Below are 15,518 nucleotides of genomic sequence, written 5' to 3'. Positions count from 1 at the left end.
AAGTCATTTATCATTGATAGCTTATTTCAAATTCATGTTACATTGTGTTTTTACAGGCGGTGTGTTGTGAGGACTTTATCCACTGCTGTCCTCATGGTACAAAGTGTAACCTTGCAGCTCAGAAATGTGACAACTCGTCAATGTCGGTGCCCTTGCTGGAGAAGGAGCCGAGTAAACCGATCGGTGGACAGAAGGTTCCAGAAGACAAGAGAACATCAGTTTCTGATGTTCCCTGTGACGACACCGTGGCTTGTCCTGATGACAACACATGCTGTAAGAACCAACAGGGAGTATGGGCCTGCTGCCCTCTGCCTCAGGTACAATCCCTTTTAGTAGAAAACAACATGCATATAACCATGGTCTGAAATGAGAATAGGTTTAAATACAATATAAGACAAATCTGTTGACTTTAGGTTTGGTCAGATGAACATGGGTGGATTTTCTAGACATTACAATGTATATAGTAAAGCAGTTATTATGAAGCACACTTTTGAGAAGGTCTAAATAGCAAGCAATAGACAGATATGATGATATTTGCCAAGATATCCAAGATAATAATAGATAAGGTAAGACAAGACAAGATAGTATAAGACAAGAAAATGTTAGACAATTTCAGACAAGATAAGACAAGATAATGCAGGGTGAGTTCTGACAAGACAAGATAATGCATGGCCAGACAAGGCAAGATCATATAAGACAAGATAATGCAAGACAATTCCAGAATAGACCAGATAAGGCAAGACAATTGCAGGATGGGTTCTGACATGACAAGATATTAGACAAGATAATGCATGACCAGAGTTCAGATCATATGAGACAAGATAATGCAAGATATCCAAGATAAGATGACATTTGCCAATATATCCAAGATAATAGTAGATAAGGGAAGACAAGAGAAGATAATATAAACTAAGAAAATGCAAGATAAAGTGAGATCTGACATGACAAGATGATACAAGGCAATCACAGGCAAAACAAGATAAGACAAGATAATGCAGGATGGGTTCTGACAAGACAAGATAGTATAAGACAAGAAAATGCAAGACAATTCCAGACAAGATAATGCAGGGTGAGTTCTGACAAGACAAGATAATGCAGGGCCAGACAAGACAAGATCATATAAGACAAGATAATGCAAGACAATGCCAGAAAAGACAAGATAAGGCAAGACAATGCAGGATGTGTTCAGACATGACAAGATATTAGACAAGATAATATTAGACAAGATATTGCAAGACAATGCCAGACAAGATAATGCATGGCCAGACAAGTTCAGATCATATAAGACAAGATAATGCAAGTTAAGACAAGGCCAAACATGACAAGATCATATAACACAAGTAAGATACATAGGTGTTAGATGAGTAAGGTATGATAAGAAAGGGCCAGATGAAATAATACAGGATAGAAGCACACAAAATCAAATAAGATCTTAAGATCTTGCTCTATGTTTATGTTCTGTAAAGCTGCTTTGAGACAATGTCTATTGTAAAAAGCGCTATACAAATAAACTTGAATTGAATTGAGTATAAGACAAGACGTTTAACGCAAAAGGTAACACAAGTTAATAAAAGGCAAGGTAAGACAAGATAACATGGGAAAGGATCATACAAGGTAAGACAAGATAACACAAGGCAAGACAAAATAAGATCAGACAAGAAAATATGAGACAAAGGATACTGAACTGAATGGTTTCAAAGGATGTGTAAATAACGAATAACGGGGTCGATACAAATCGTGACGATGCGAGTGTGAAGTTTATATCCATGTTGATTCTTCACAGGCGGTGTGTTGTGCGGACTTGATCCACTGCTGTCCTCATGGTACAAAGTGTAGCGACGCCGGTGATTCATGTGACAACTCGTCAATGTCGGTGCCCTGGCTGAAGAAGGAGCCGAGTAAACCGATCGGTGGACAGAAGGTTCCAGAAGACAAGAGTACATCAGTTTCTGATGTTCCCTGTGACGACACCGTGGCTTGTCCTGATGACAACACATGCTGTAAGAACCAACAGGGAGTATGGGCCTGCTGCCCTCTGCCTCAGGTACAATCCCTTTTAGTAGAAAACAACATGCATATAACCATGGTCTGAAATGAGAATAGGTTTAAATACAAGACAAATCTGTTGACTTTAGGTTTGGTCAGATGAACATGGGTGGATTTTCTAGATATTACAATGTATATAGTAAAGCAGTTATTATGAAGCACACTTTTGAGAAGGTCGAAATAGTAAGCAATAGACAGATATGATGATATTTGCCAAGATATCCAAGATAATAGTAGATAAGGTAAGACAAGACAATATAGTATGAGACAAGAAAATGCAAGACAATTCCAGACAAGACAAGATAATGCAGGGTGAGTTCTGACAAGACAAGATAATGCATGGCCAGACAAGACAAGATAATGCCAGACAATGCCAGAATAGACCAGATAAGGCAAGACAATGCAGGATGGGTTCTGACATGACAAGATATTAGAGAAGATAATGCAAGACAATGCCAGACAAGATAATGCAAGACAATTCCAGAAAAGACAAGATAAGGAAAGACAATGCAGGATGTGTTCTGACATGACAAGATATTAGACAAGATAATATTAGACAAGATAATGCAAGACAATGCCAGACAAGATAAGACAAGATAATGCAGGGTGAGTTCTGACAAGACAAGATATTGCATGGCCAGACAAGACAAGATCATATAAGACAAGATAATGCCAGAATAGACAAGATAAGGCAAGACAATGCCAGACAGGATAATGCATGGCCAGACAAGTTCAGATCATATAAGACAAGATAATGCAAGCTAAGACAAGGCCAAACATGACAAGATCATATAACACAAGTAAGATACATAGGTGTAAGATGAGTAAGGTATGATAAGAAAGGGCCAGATGAAATAATACAGGATAGAAGCACACAAAATCAAATAAGATCTTACAACATGAGATTGATTAAGACAGCAAAATACAAGACAAAATAAGGTAAGGTAAGATAACAAAATGTAAGATAATGACAGACAAGATGAATTCTTCACAGGCGGTGTGTTGTGCGGACTTGATCCACTGCTGTCCTCATGGTACAAAGTGTAGCGACGCCGGTGATTCATGTGACAACTCGTCAATGTCGGTGCCCTGGCTGAAGAAGGAGCCGAGTAAACCAATCGGTGGACAGAAGGTTCCAAACACCAAGGATACGTCAGTTTCTGATATTCCCTGTGATGACACCAAGACTTGTCCTGATGACAACACATGCTGTAAGACAGAAGAGGGAGGATATGACTGCTGCCCTCTGCCTCAGGTACAATCCCTTTTAGTAGATTATATCTTAAAGGTAATGTCACATTGACATTACCTTTAAGTCATTTATCACTGATAGCTTATTTCAAATTCATGTTACATTGTGTTTTTACAGGCGGTGTGTTGTGAGGACTTTATCCACTGCTGTCCTCATGGTACAAAGTGTAACCTTGCAGCTCAGAAATGTGACAACTCGTCAATGTCGGTGCCCTTGCTGGAGAAGGAGCCGAGTAAACCGATCGGTGGACAGAAGGTTCCAGAAGACAAGAGTACATCAGTTTCTGATGTTCCCTGTGACGACACCGTGGCTTGTCCTGATGACAACACATGCTGTAAGAACCAACAGGGAGTATGGGCCTGCTGCCCTCTGCCTCAGGTACAATCCCTTTTAGTAGAAAACAACATGCATATAACCATGGTCTGAAATGAGAATAGGTTTAAATACAAGACAAATCTGTTGACTTTAGGTTTGGTCAGATGAACATGGGTGGATTTTCTAGACATTACAATGTATATAGTAAAGCAGTTATTATGAAGCACACTTTTGAGAAGGTCTAAATAGCAAGCAATAGACAGATATGATGATATTTGCCAAGATATCCAAGATAATAGTAGATAAGGTAAGACAAGACAAGATAGTATAAGACAAGAAAATGCAAGACAATTCCAGACAAGATAAGACAAGATAATGCAGGGTGAGTTCTGACAAGACAAGATAATGCATGGCCAGACAAGGCAAGATCATATAAGACAAGATAATGCAAGACAATTCCAGAATAGACCAGATAAGGCAAGACAATTGCAGGATGGGTTCTGACATGACAAGATATTAGACAAGATAATGCATGACCAGACAAGTTCAGATCATATGAGACAAGATAATGCAAGATATCCAAGATAAGATGACATTTGCCAATATATCCAAGATAATAGTAGATAAGGGAAGACAAGAGAAGATAATATAAACTAAGAAAATGCAAGACAATTCCAGACAAGATAATGCAGGGTGAGTTCTGACAAGACAAGATAATGCAGGGCCAGACAAGACAAGATCATATAAGACAAGATAATGCAAGACAATGCCAGAAAAGACAAGATAAGGCAAGACAATGCAGGATGTGTTCAGACATGACAAGATATTAGACAAGATAATATTAGACAAAATAATGCAAGACAATGCCAGACAAGATAAGACAAGATAATGCAGGGGGAGTTCTGACAAGACAAGATAATGCTTGGCCAGACAAGACAAGATAATATAAGACGAGATAATGCAAGACGATTCCAGAAAAGACAAGATAAGGAAAGACAATGCAGGATGTGTTCTGACATGACAAGATATTAGACAAGATAATATTAGACAAGATATTGCAAGACAATGCCAGACAAGATAATGCATGGCCAGACAAGTTCAGATCATATAAGACAAGATAATGCAAGTTAAGACAAGGCCAAACATGACAAGATCATATAACACAAGTAAGATACATAGGTGTTAGATGAGTAAGGTATGATAAGAAAGGGCCAGATGAAATAATACAGGATAGAAGCACACAAAATCAAATAAGATCTTAAGATCTTGCTCTATGTTTATGTTCTGTAAAGCTGCTTTGAGACAATGTCTATTGTAAAAAGCGCTATACAAATAAACTTGAATTGAATTGAGTATAAGACAAGACGTTTAACGCAAAAGGTAACACAAGTTAATAAAAGGCAAGGTAAGACAAGATAACATGGGAAAGGATCATACAAGGTAAGACAAGATAACACAAGGCAAGACAAAATAAGATCAGACAAGAAAATATGAGACAAAGGATACTGAACTGAATGGTTTCAAAGGATGTGTAAATAACAAATAACGGGGTCGATACAAATCGTGACGATGCGAGTGTGAAGTTTATATCCATGTTGATTCTTCACAGGCGGTGTGTTGTGCGGACTTGATCCACTGCTGTCCTCATGGTACAAAGTGTAGCGACGCCGGTGATTCATGTGACAACTCGTCAATGTCGGTGCCCTGGCTGAAGAAGGAGCCGAGTAAACCAATCGGTGGACAGAAGGTTCCAAACACCAAGGATACGTCAGTTTCTGATATTCCCTGTGACGACACCAAGACTTGTCCTGATGACAACACATGCTGTAAGACAGAAGAGGGAGGATATGACTGCTGCCCTCTGCCTCAGGTACAATCCCTTTTAGTAGATTATATCTTAAAGGTAATGTCACATTGACATTACCTTTAAGTCATTTATCACTGATAGCTTATTTCAAATTCATGTTACATTGTGTTTTTACAGGCGGTGTGTTGTGAGGACTTTATCCACTGCTGTCCTCATGGTACAAAGTGTAACCTTGCAGCTCAGAAATGTGACAACTCGTCAATGTCGGTGCCCTTGCTGGAGAAGGAGCCGAGTAAACCGATCGGTGGACAGAAGGTTCCAGAAGACAAGAGTACATCAGTTTCTGATGTTCCCTGTGACGACACCGTGGCTTGTCCTGATGACAACACATGCTGTAAGAACCAACAGGGAGTATGGGCCTGCTGCCCTCTGCCTCAGGTACAATCCCTTTTAGTAGAAAACAACATGCATATAACCATGGTCTGAAATGAGAATAGGTTTAAATACAAGACAAATCTGTTGACTTTAGGTTTGGTCAGATGAACATGGGTTGATTTTCTAGACATTACAATGTATATAGTAAAGCAGTTATTATGAAGCACACTTTTGAGAAGGTCTAAATAGCAAGCAATAGACAGATATGATGATATTTGCCAAGATATTCAAGATAATAGTAGATAAGGTAAGACAAGACAAGATAGTATAAGACAAGAAAATGCAAGACAATTCCAGACAAGATAAGACAAGATAATGCAGGGCGAGTTCTGACAAGACAAGATAATGCAGGGCGAGTTCTGACAAAACAAGATAATGCATGGCCAGACAAGACAAGATAATGCCAGACAATGCCAGAATAGAACAGATAAGGCAAGACAATGCAGGACGGGTTCTGACATGACAAGATATTAGAGAAGATAATGCAAGACAATGCCAGACAAGATAATGCAAGACAATTCCAGAAAAGACAAGATAAGGAAAGACAATGCAGGATGTGTTCTGACATGACAAGATATTAGACAAGATAATATTAGACAAGATAATGCAAGACAATGCCAGACAAGACAAGATAAGGAAAGACAATGCAGGATGTGTTCTGACATGACAAGATATTAGACAAGATAATATTAGACAAGATAATGCAAGACAATGCCAGACAAGATAAGAGAAGATAATGCAGGGTGAGTTCTGACAAGACAAGATATTGCATGGCCAGACAAGACAAGATCATATAAGACAAGATAATGCCAGAATAGACAAGATAAGGCAAGACAATGCCAGACAGGATAATGCATGGCCAGAGAAGTTCAGATCATATAAGACAAGATAATGCAAGCTAAGACAAGGCCAGACATGACAAGATCATATAACACAAGTAAGATACATAGGTGTAAGATGAGTAAGGTATGATAAGAAAGGGCCAGATGAAATAATACAGGATAGAAGCACACAAAATCAAATAAGATCTTACAACATGAGATTGATTAAGACAGCAAAATACAAGACAAAATAAGGTAAGGTAAGATAACAAAATGTAAGATAATGACAGACAAGATGAATTCTTCACAGGCGGTGTGTTGTGCGGACTTGATCCACTGCTGTCCTCATGGTACAAAGTGTAGCGACGCCGGTGATTCATGTGACAACTCGTCAATGTCGGTGCCCTGGCTGAAGAAGGAGCCGAGTAAACCAATCGGTGGACAGAAGGTTCCAAACACCAAGGATACGTCAGTTTCTGATATTCCCTGTGACGACACCAAGACTTGTCCTGATGACAACACATGCTGTAAGACAGAAGAGGGAGGATATGACTGCTGCCCTCTGCCTCAGGTACAATCCCTTTTAGTAGATTATATCTTAAAGGTAATGTCACATTGACATTACCTTTAAGTCATTTATCACTGATAGCTCATTTCAAATTCATGTTACATTGTTGTGTTTTTACAGGCGGTGTGTTGTGAGGACTTTATCCACTGCTGTCCTCATGGTACAAAGTGTAACCTTGCAGCTCAGAAATGTGACAACTCGTCAATGTCGGTGCCCTTGCTGAAGAAGGAGCCGAGTAAACCGATCGGTGGACAGAAGGTTCCAGAAGACAAGAGTACATCAGTTTCTGATGTTCCCTGTGACGACACCGTGGCTTGTCCTGATGACAACACATGCTGTAAGAACCAACAGGGAGTATGGGCCTGCTGCCCTCTGCCTCAGGTACAATCCCTTTTAGTAGAAAACAACATGCATATAACCATGGTCTGAAATGAGAATAGGTTTAAATACAAGACAAATCTGTTGACTTTAGGTTTGGTCAGATGAACATGGGTGGATTTTCTAGATATTACAATGTATATAGTAAAGCAGTTATTATGAAGCACACTTTTGAGAAGGTCGAAATAGTAAGCAATAGACAGATATGATGATATTTGCCAAGATATCCAAGATAATAGTAGATAAGGTAAGACAAGACAATATAGTATGAGACAAGAAAATGCAAGACAATTCCAGACAAGACAAGATAATGCAGGGTGAGTTCTGACAAGACAAGATAATGCATGGCCAGACAAGACAAGATAATGCCAGACAATGCCAGAATAGACCAGATAAGGCAAGACAATGCAGGATGGGTTCTGACATGACAAGATATTAGAGAAGATAATGCAAGACAATGCCAGACAAGATAATGCAAGACAATTCCAGAAAAGACAAGATAAGGAAAGACAATGCAGGATGTGTTCTGACATGACAAGATATTAGACAAGATAATATTAGACAAGATAATGCAAGACAATGCCAGACAAGATAAGACAAGATAATGCAGGGTGAGTTCTGACAAGACAAGATATTGCATGGCCAGACAAGACAAGATCATATAAGACAAGATAATGCCAGAATAGACAAGATAAGGCAAGACAATGCCAGACAGGATAATGCATGGCCAGACAAGTTCAGATCATATAAGACAAGATAATGCAAGTTAAGACAAGGCCAGACATGACAAGATCATATAACACAAGTAAGATACATAGGTGTAAGATGAGTAAGGTATGATAAGAAAGGGCCAGATGAAATAATACAGGATAGAAGCACACAAAATCAAATAAGATCTTACAACATGAGATTAATTAAGACAGCAAAATACAAGACAAAATAAGGTAAGGTAAGATAACAAAATGTAAGATAATGACAGACAAGATGAATTCTTCACAGGCGGTGTGTTGTGCGGACTTGATCCACTGCTGTCCTCATGGTACAAAGTGTAGCGACGCCGGTGATTCATGTGACAACTCGTCAATGTCGGTGCCCTGGCTGAAGAAGGAGCCGAGTAAACCAATCGGTGGACAGAAGGTTCCAAGCACCAAGGATACGTCAGTTTCTGATATTCCCTGTGACGACACCAAGACTTGTCCTGATGACAACACATGCTGTAAGACAGAAGAGGGAGGATATGACTGCTGCCCTCTGCCTCAGGTACAATCCCTTTTAGTAGATTATATCTTAAACTATTCTAGATGTAGTCACATTGACATTACCTTTAAGTCATTTATCACTGATAGCTCATTTCAAATTCATGTTACATTGTTGTGTTTTTACAGGCGGTGTGTTGTGAGGACTTTATCCACTGCTGTCCTCATGGTACAAAGTGTAACCTTGCAGCTCAGAAATGTGACAACTCGTCAATGTCGGTGCCCTTGCTGGAGAAGGAGCCGAGTAAACCGATCGGTGGACAGAAGGTTCCAGAAGACAAGAGTGCATCAGTTTCTGATGTTCCCTGTGACGACACCGCGGCTTGTCTTGAAGGAAGCACATGCTGTAAGAACGAACAGGGAGGATGGGTCTGCTGCCCTCTGCCTCAGGTACAATCCCTTTTAGTAGAAAACAACATGCATATAACCATGGTCTGAATAGGAAGTGGGTTTAAATACAATATCACATGGATGAGTGTGGAAGACAGGAAAGCAGAGGGAACAAAAATAGGTAGATATGATGATATCTGACAAGCTAAGATATGTATGGAAACGGAAGAGAGAGAAAAAGAGAAATAAATGAGAAGAAAAAATAAGGATAAAAATAAATAAATGAATACATACAATTAAAGTTTAAAATTAAATTTAAAAATATGAACTTAAAATTTCAATTACTATATATCTATCCTTATCCCTAACGAGCAAGCCGGAGGCAACGACGGTGAGGAAAAACTCCCTGAGATGATAAGAGGAAGAAACCTTGAGAGGAACCAGACTCAGAAGTGAACCTCATCCTCATCTGGGTGACGCTCTACAGTAAATAGTCTAAATGTAAATAACGTCCTTTCTACAACAGGTTATAACAGTGCAGCCGAGAGCTCCCGAGGAACTAATGGGTCATCATAAACTCTGAGTTCAGCTCAGACCTGATTGCTGATAAACACCAGAACATACAGCTGACTGACACAACATTGGTACAGAAGAAGGGATGACAGTCTTCGGGTGGCTTCATCCACAACGATCCCACGAGGCACTGGCTGACCATGCAGATCAATCCCTGGCAGGGTGACCACAGGGTGACGAGACTCCAACCAGGGGTAGAACATCAGTATTGACAAAGTAGCTCGATAAGAAGAGATGATACGACTAGGAACTCAGAACACTGGGAGCTCAGGTGTGGCATATATAGCTCGACAGAGAGAGAGAGAAGAAAATTGTTAGGTATGATTGTAATCAGGTGATGGACTAGATCCAGTAGGTGACACAGACATGAATGCTTCCTGGGATGTAAAGCGTCCAACCACTCAACAGTCTGCAAACCTGAGTGACTTGCAACGGTGGTAAGCTGACAACATCCAGACATCCCAGTTCGCCAAACAGTCTATGCCCATGAACCCTCCAGGGTCTGCTCCTTTACCTAAGAAAAGCTTTTAGACTAAATAAATGTGTTTTTAGCCTGGACTTAAACACTGAGACAGTGTCTCAGTCCTGGTCACTAATTGGAAGTCTGTTCAATAACTGTCGGGGTCTGTAAGAAAAAGCTCTGCCCCCTGCTGGAGACTTTTGTACTTGCGGTACACTCAAGTAGCCTGCGCCTTCTTATCGAAGTAGGCGTGACGGATCACAAAGAAAAAAAAAAAGATCACTCGGGTACAATAAAAAGGACAAGAAAAAATAATACAGTATAAGTTGGGCAACGTCATATAAGATATGACAACATTGAATAAAACAAGACAGGACAATGCAAGATGAAATGAGGTGAGATAAATAACATAAAATTGTAAGCTACCAATGGACGAGATGAGATAATAAGACAAAGTAGAAGATAAGATAGGACAAGTCAAGATAAGACAAGGTAGTAAATAAGATAATACATGAAAAGATATGGCTAGATGATATAAGACAAATAGATACCAGCCAGATAACAAAAGAAAGGACACTAAAACTAAATTATTTGATGTGTATATATAATGAACAGTGCTGCATGATCAACTTGCATGAGCTGTGTTACGATTTTAACAATAGAATTTGTCACAGTGTGAATGAAGACCATATGAAGTTTATATGAATGTTGATCCTTTGCAGGCAGTGTGTTGTGAGGACTTGATCCACTGCTGTCCTCATGACACAAAGTGTAACCTCGCCATTCGGACATGTGACAGCTCGTCAGGCTCAGTGCCCTGGCTGAAGAAGGAGCAGAGTAAACCAATCGGTGGACAGAAGGTTCCAAACACCAAGGATACGTCAGTTTCTGATATTCCCTGTGACGACACCAAGACTTGTCCTGATGACAGCACATGCTGTAAGACAGAAGAGGGAGAATGGGCCTGCTGCCCTCTGCCTCAGGTACAATCCCTTTTAGTAGATTATATCTTAAAACTATTCTAGATGTAGTCACATTGACATTACCTTTAAAGGTGAGGTCTACGTTGTTTGAGAAATGCTTCAGAAAACTGGGTCGGGCCAGCAAACAAAACAAAAACAAAACAAACATGTAGCGGTGAGCAGAAAGGGGCGTGTCTTGTGAATATGGGCGGAGCAAGTGTTCAGTGCGCATGTGTGACGTTAGCAGAAAGCAGTTTTAACATCGGCATGGAGGATAAAAACAAAGAAAGAAAGAGAAGAAAGGCTTACGTTAAGGCAAGAAGTAGGACGTGTTAATATAGGATCAGCTTTCCAGCGCTGGAGAGAACTGAAGGAGCAGGAAGGCCTGCGATGGGATGCCGAGGGACTTAAGTAAAGTTGGCTGCATATTAAATATTGAGTAAAGTTGATCGTATGTATTAAAAAGAAATTTCCCCGAAATAAGTGTTGTAGTATAACTATCAGGACATCAGTGATGTATGAGCTGAATTTGGTGACAGTGTTTTACAGTGAAGTTGTTGACTGTTTCTGTAGTATTCGCTTTTCGGGTTTCGCACTTTGCAGACGGACCTTTGGAATCTGTCTCTCAGTCGTCCGCACATAGAGACTTATGTATTTTGTCCACCGTGGCGTGGAGGAAAGCTGATTTTGAGAAAAATTGGGTTGTAGCTGCCTCTCTACATTACTACAACAGAAAAGGGGTGTTATTTGTGTAGTAACAGCGTTTAGCTCAGGAGTTATCGACTCGGGAAACTCCGACCTGTGAATATGTGGCCGACTTTACTTAAGACGCCGAGGCGCTTTTTTCCTTCTCGATAGGTGAGTAACGTTGGTTTTGCTTTGTTACACAGAACTAATATATGCCTTTGTCCTTTACATCATTATGCTTGTGTGGCATTTTTGCTTGTTTGTTTATCTACAATCGTATTGTTCTTCCCTTCAGCTATGATAAAGACACATTTCTTTCTGTTAGTCGCCTGGGTTACGTATGTATGTGTGGGCGGAGCTATCGATACAGGGGCGGGACCCGTTTGGGTTAGGGGCGTGTTTGTTTTGGCGATTTCAAATGTCAGCATTTCATTTCAAACAACATCGACATCACCTTTAAGTCATTTATCACTGATAGCTTGATCACTAATTTCAAATTCATGTTACATTGTTGTGTTTTTACAGGCGGTGTGTTGTGAGGACTTTATCCACTGCTGTCCTCATGGTACAAAGTGTAACCTTGCAGCTCAGAAATGTGACAACTCGTCAGGCTCGGTGCCCTGGCTGAAGAAGGAGCCGAGTAAACCGATCGGTGATCAGAAGGTTCCAGAAACCGAGGGTTTGTCACGAAGCACTAACTATCCAACAGTATAATCACAATTCTCTGTAATACCATTAATAACGGGTCATATATTCTGAAAAAAATGAACTCCTTTAAATACATTATACGACATGTAGACACAGTAAGATAAGGCTGAAGACGTTTTCTGTATTGTTTGTTTTTGGTCTTTCACACGCATGAAAGTCTCTCAACAATGACGCTGTGGTCAAGCATCAAGAGAGTACTGTACAACTAGACATACTCTCAGTCCCAATCCTGAACATTTGTGATCTTATGTTTGCAGAACAGAGCAAACAGTTATTTCTGTAATGTGTGTCACACTGCACTGAAACACATTTGCTCATCACTGACCTGGTCTTGGGCTTTTTTTGGACTTGAAAATGGTGATCTTATCTAGAGTTTAACTAGAATGGTGATCTGGAATAGATCCTGACATAAAGGGCAGTGTCTGTAGAATGTTCCGCTTTGACACCAGAAGATGTTGTGCAACATGAATCATGTACAGAAGCTTCCAGGTTTTACTCGTAGAAGGCGGTTTTAGCAGAAATCTTGTCTGAGGAGAATTAGGACAGGCACACACAAGATGAAGAAGTGATTTCTTTCACTTCCTCTCAGCTTATATTAGTTCTCTGTCTCATTGTTGTACAATACCTTTGACACCCGAGGAGCAGGACAAGAAGTCTTCCTGGGTTTAGTTTAGAAAGAGGAGAGCAATGTGTCTGTGGCTGAGTCCAAGGGTATGGAGGAAAAGGAGTCAGGGTCATAAAGAGATGAATTAGTGCAGGAACATACAGACAGGTTAAAGAGAAATACCGTAAGATGGAAATGTAATGAAATAAAATCACCAAGGTCTGTCAGAGGGGCGAGAGATGGATGATCTCGTATTCTTTTGTTGTGTGTGCCGACCCTTTAGGATCAGTGCCCTGGCTGAAGAAGAAGCCAAGCCGGCCGACTGCAAGCACAGCTCGAAATACATCGGTAAACATAAGCTATGAATCAAACCATCATCCACCTCATCATGCAAAAATTAATTAACATATTCTTGCTTACTTTGAAACATTTAGAGTCTCCAAATTGATAATTTTTTTAACAACACTTTTGCATTATAATATTTTCTGTAAAGGAAGTGACGTGCGACCCTCACGTGTCCTGTCCTCCACACACCACCTGCTGTTTTATGAAGATGAGCAAGAAATGGGGCTGCTGTCCTCTGGACCAGGTGAATATAAACTGTATAAACGCTTACTATGTCGTGTTGAAGGATTTAGTGAATATCACATTTTCTGAACCGAAGAATAAACCAAAGTGTATATTAATTTTTGTAATCATTTCATAATAAATAACCGATGACACGGACAGTTTTGTCTATAGTGGGCTTGTGGTCTGTTTTCATCGCAGGCTACATGTTGTGATGACGGTGAGAACTGCTGTCCGAAAGGTTACACCTGCCGTAACCAGTGGTGTGAGAAAAGCTCCAGGACAAAGTACGACTCTGTGCCTTTATCGTCTCAGATCCAAAATGATATTGACTGTGGAGGAGGATTCAGCTGCAAGGACACAGAAACCTGCTGCAAGATTTCAGAGAGTTCCTGGGGCTGTTGTCCATTCACGGAGGTATCGTTGAAGAGAACTGCGGATTTTTATCACATTTCTTGTTTTTATTTCTTGTGTGTGTGGAGTTTGCATGTTCTCCCCGTGCCTCGGGGGTTTCCTCCGGGTACTCCGGTTTCCTCCCCCGGTCCAAAGACATGCATGGTAGGTTGATTGGCATCTCTGGAAAATTGTCCGTAGTGTGTGAGTGAATGAGAGTGTGTGTGTGCCCTGTGATGGGTTGGCACTCCGTCCAGGGTGTATCCTGCCTCGATGCCCGATGACGCCTGAGATAGGCACAGGCTCCCCGTTACCCGAGAAGTTCGGATAAGCGGTAGAAAATGAATGAATGAATGAATGAATGAATGACTGTGCAGTGGTACAGAGACTTTCTTTTAATAGAAACCATATTAGCCATTAAGAGTGAGAAGCCACGCCTCTTTTTGTAGAACTGACACATAGCCCAGGTCTCCTTTAAGTGTGATGACTCACAAGTTAAGCCTTTAGTACAAGCCACACCTCCTTCACCAGGATAGATGGGTTCGGAGGCCACGCCTCTTAATTCACTTCACAAAGATCTTTTTCTTCTCTCTCTCCTTCTTTTCTTTTGCTTCCCTCCCTCCCTCCCTTCCTTCCTTCATACCATCCACTGTTTTGAAGCTTATTTTTGTCTAATAAATATTGTGTGTGTGTGTGTGTGTGTGTGTGTGTGTGTGTGTGTAGGCTGTGTGTTGTAGTGACATGGAGCATTGCTGTCCCACTGGATACACCTGTGAGACCGGCTCCTGCGTCCAAGCGACGGGCTTCAAATGGGAGATGTTCTTCTCCAAGAAGAAACGAGCTGGCACTCTATAAAAACACAGAGAGTTCGTCCTATCGAGCAACGTCAAACTCCGAACCTAAATAAAGTTCAAACGTGTCACACTAATCTGGTTTTATACATTTTGGTGTTAATTAAAAATTTATTTCAACTGCACTAATTAATTCAGTGTCCAAACCATAGCTGAAGCTATGCGTGTGGTCTATTCGGTCTTCATCTCAGCCATCAAAGACAAACAGTTTAAAATGTAGTAGATGTTTATTAACATCTACAGCACGCTACGTCACCGCACTGAGGTCAGATCCATGACGGAACAGCGTTGTTTAGAAATCACTTTTCTGTGTTATGAAGGATTTACATTTGTCTATTTTGTTGCCTAAGGTTATAATGTGATAACTGATCTTAATAGAAATGAAATTCACCCTCAGTAACAAACTACTTCTGTGATTCTTTGGTTTTAAGAGCTGTCTTTCTTCATTCTTTCACCATCTCCTATTTCTTTTCAGAGATATTACAATACAGAGTTTGATCATCAA

General features: G+C 40.4%; 1 protein-coding gene across 21 annotated transcripts in view; it reads left to right on the top strand.

Moving 5' to 3' along the window:
* grna (granulin a) overlaps nucleotides 1-15,518 on the top strand; it is a 23,681-nt gene extending 8,163 nt beyond the window's left edge. For 7 of the 21 annotated variants that reach the window (XM_047800944.1, XM_047800945.1, XM_047800925.1 and 4 more), the window contains 16 exons: nucleotides 57-317; nucleotides 1,784-2,044; nucleotides 3,041-3,301; nucleotides 3,416-3,676; nucleotides 5,223-5,483; nucleotides 5,598-5,858; nucleotides 6,987-7,247; nucleotides 7,365-7,625; nucleotides 8,622-8,882; nucleotides 9,008-9,268; nucleotides 10,964-11,224; nucleotides 12,416-12,569; nucleotides 13,486-13,556; nucleotides 13,696-13,791; nucleotides 13,971-14,186; nucleotides 14,886-15,518. In XM_047800944.1, coding sequence (XP_047656900.1) covers nucleotides 57-317; nucleotides 1,784-2,044; nucleotides 3,041-3,301; nucleotides 3,416-3,676; nucleotides 5,223-5,483; nucleotides 5,598-5,858; nucleotides 6,987-7,247; nucleotides 7,365-7,625; nucleotides 8,622-8,882; nucleotides 9,008-9,268; nucleotides 10,964-11,224; nucleotides 12,416-12,569; nucleotides 13,486-13,556; nucleotides 13,696-13,791; nucleotides 13,971-14,186; nucleotides 14,886-15,017 — 3,540 coding nt within the window. In that variant the 3' untranslated portion in view covers nucleotides 15,018-15,518. The remainder of the gene's footprint in view (nucleotides 1-56; nucleotides 318-1,783; nucleotides 2,045-3,040; nucleotides 3,302-3,415; nucleotides 3,677-5,222; nucleotides 5,484-5,597; nucleotides 5,859-6,986; nucleotides 7,248-7,364; nucleotides 7,626-8,621; nucleotides 8,883-9,007; nucleotides 9,269-10,963; nucleotides 11,225-12,415; nucleotides 12,570-13,485; nucleotides 13,557-13,695; nucleotides 13,792-13,970; nucleotides 14,187-14,885) is intronic. The other 14 variants (XM_047800928.1, XM_047800927.1, XM_047800926.1 and 11 more) reach the window with 14 other exon arrangements.

Source organism: Tachysurus fulvidraco, chromosome 15, assembly GCF_022655615.1.
Source record: "Tachysurus fulvidraco isolate hzauxx_2018 chromosome 15, HZAU_PFXX_2.0, whole genome shotgun sequence".
Classification (NCBI taxonomy): domain Eukaryota; kingdom Metazoa; phylum Chordata; class Actinopteri; order Siluriformes; family Bagridae; genus Tachysurus; species Tachysurus fulvidraco.
Note: the sequence above shows the minus strand (reverse complement) of the source record. Positions and strands in the feature narration are given on the sequence as shown.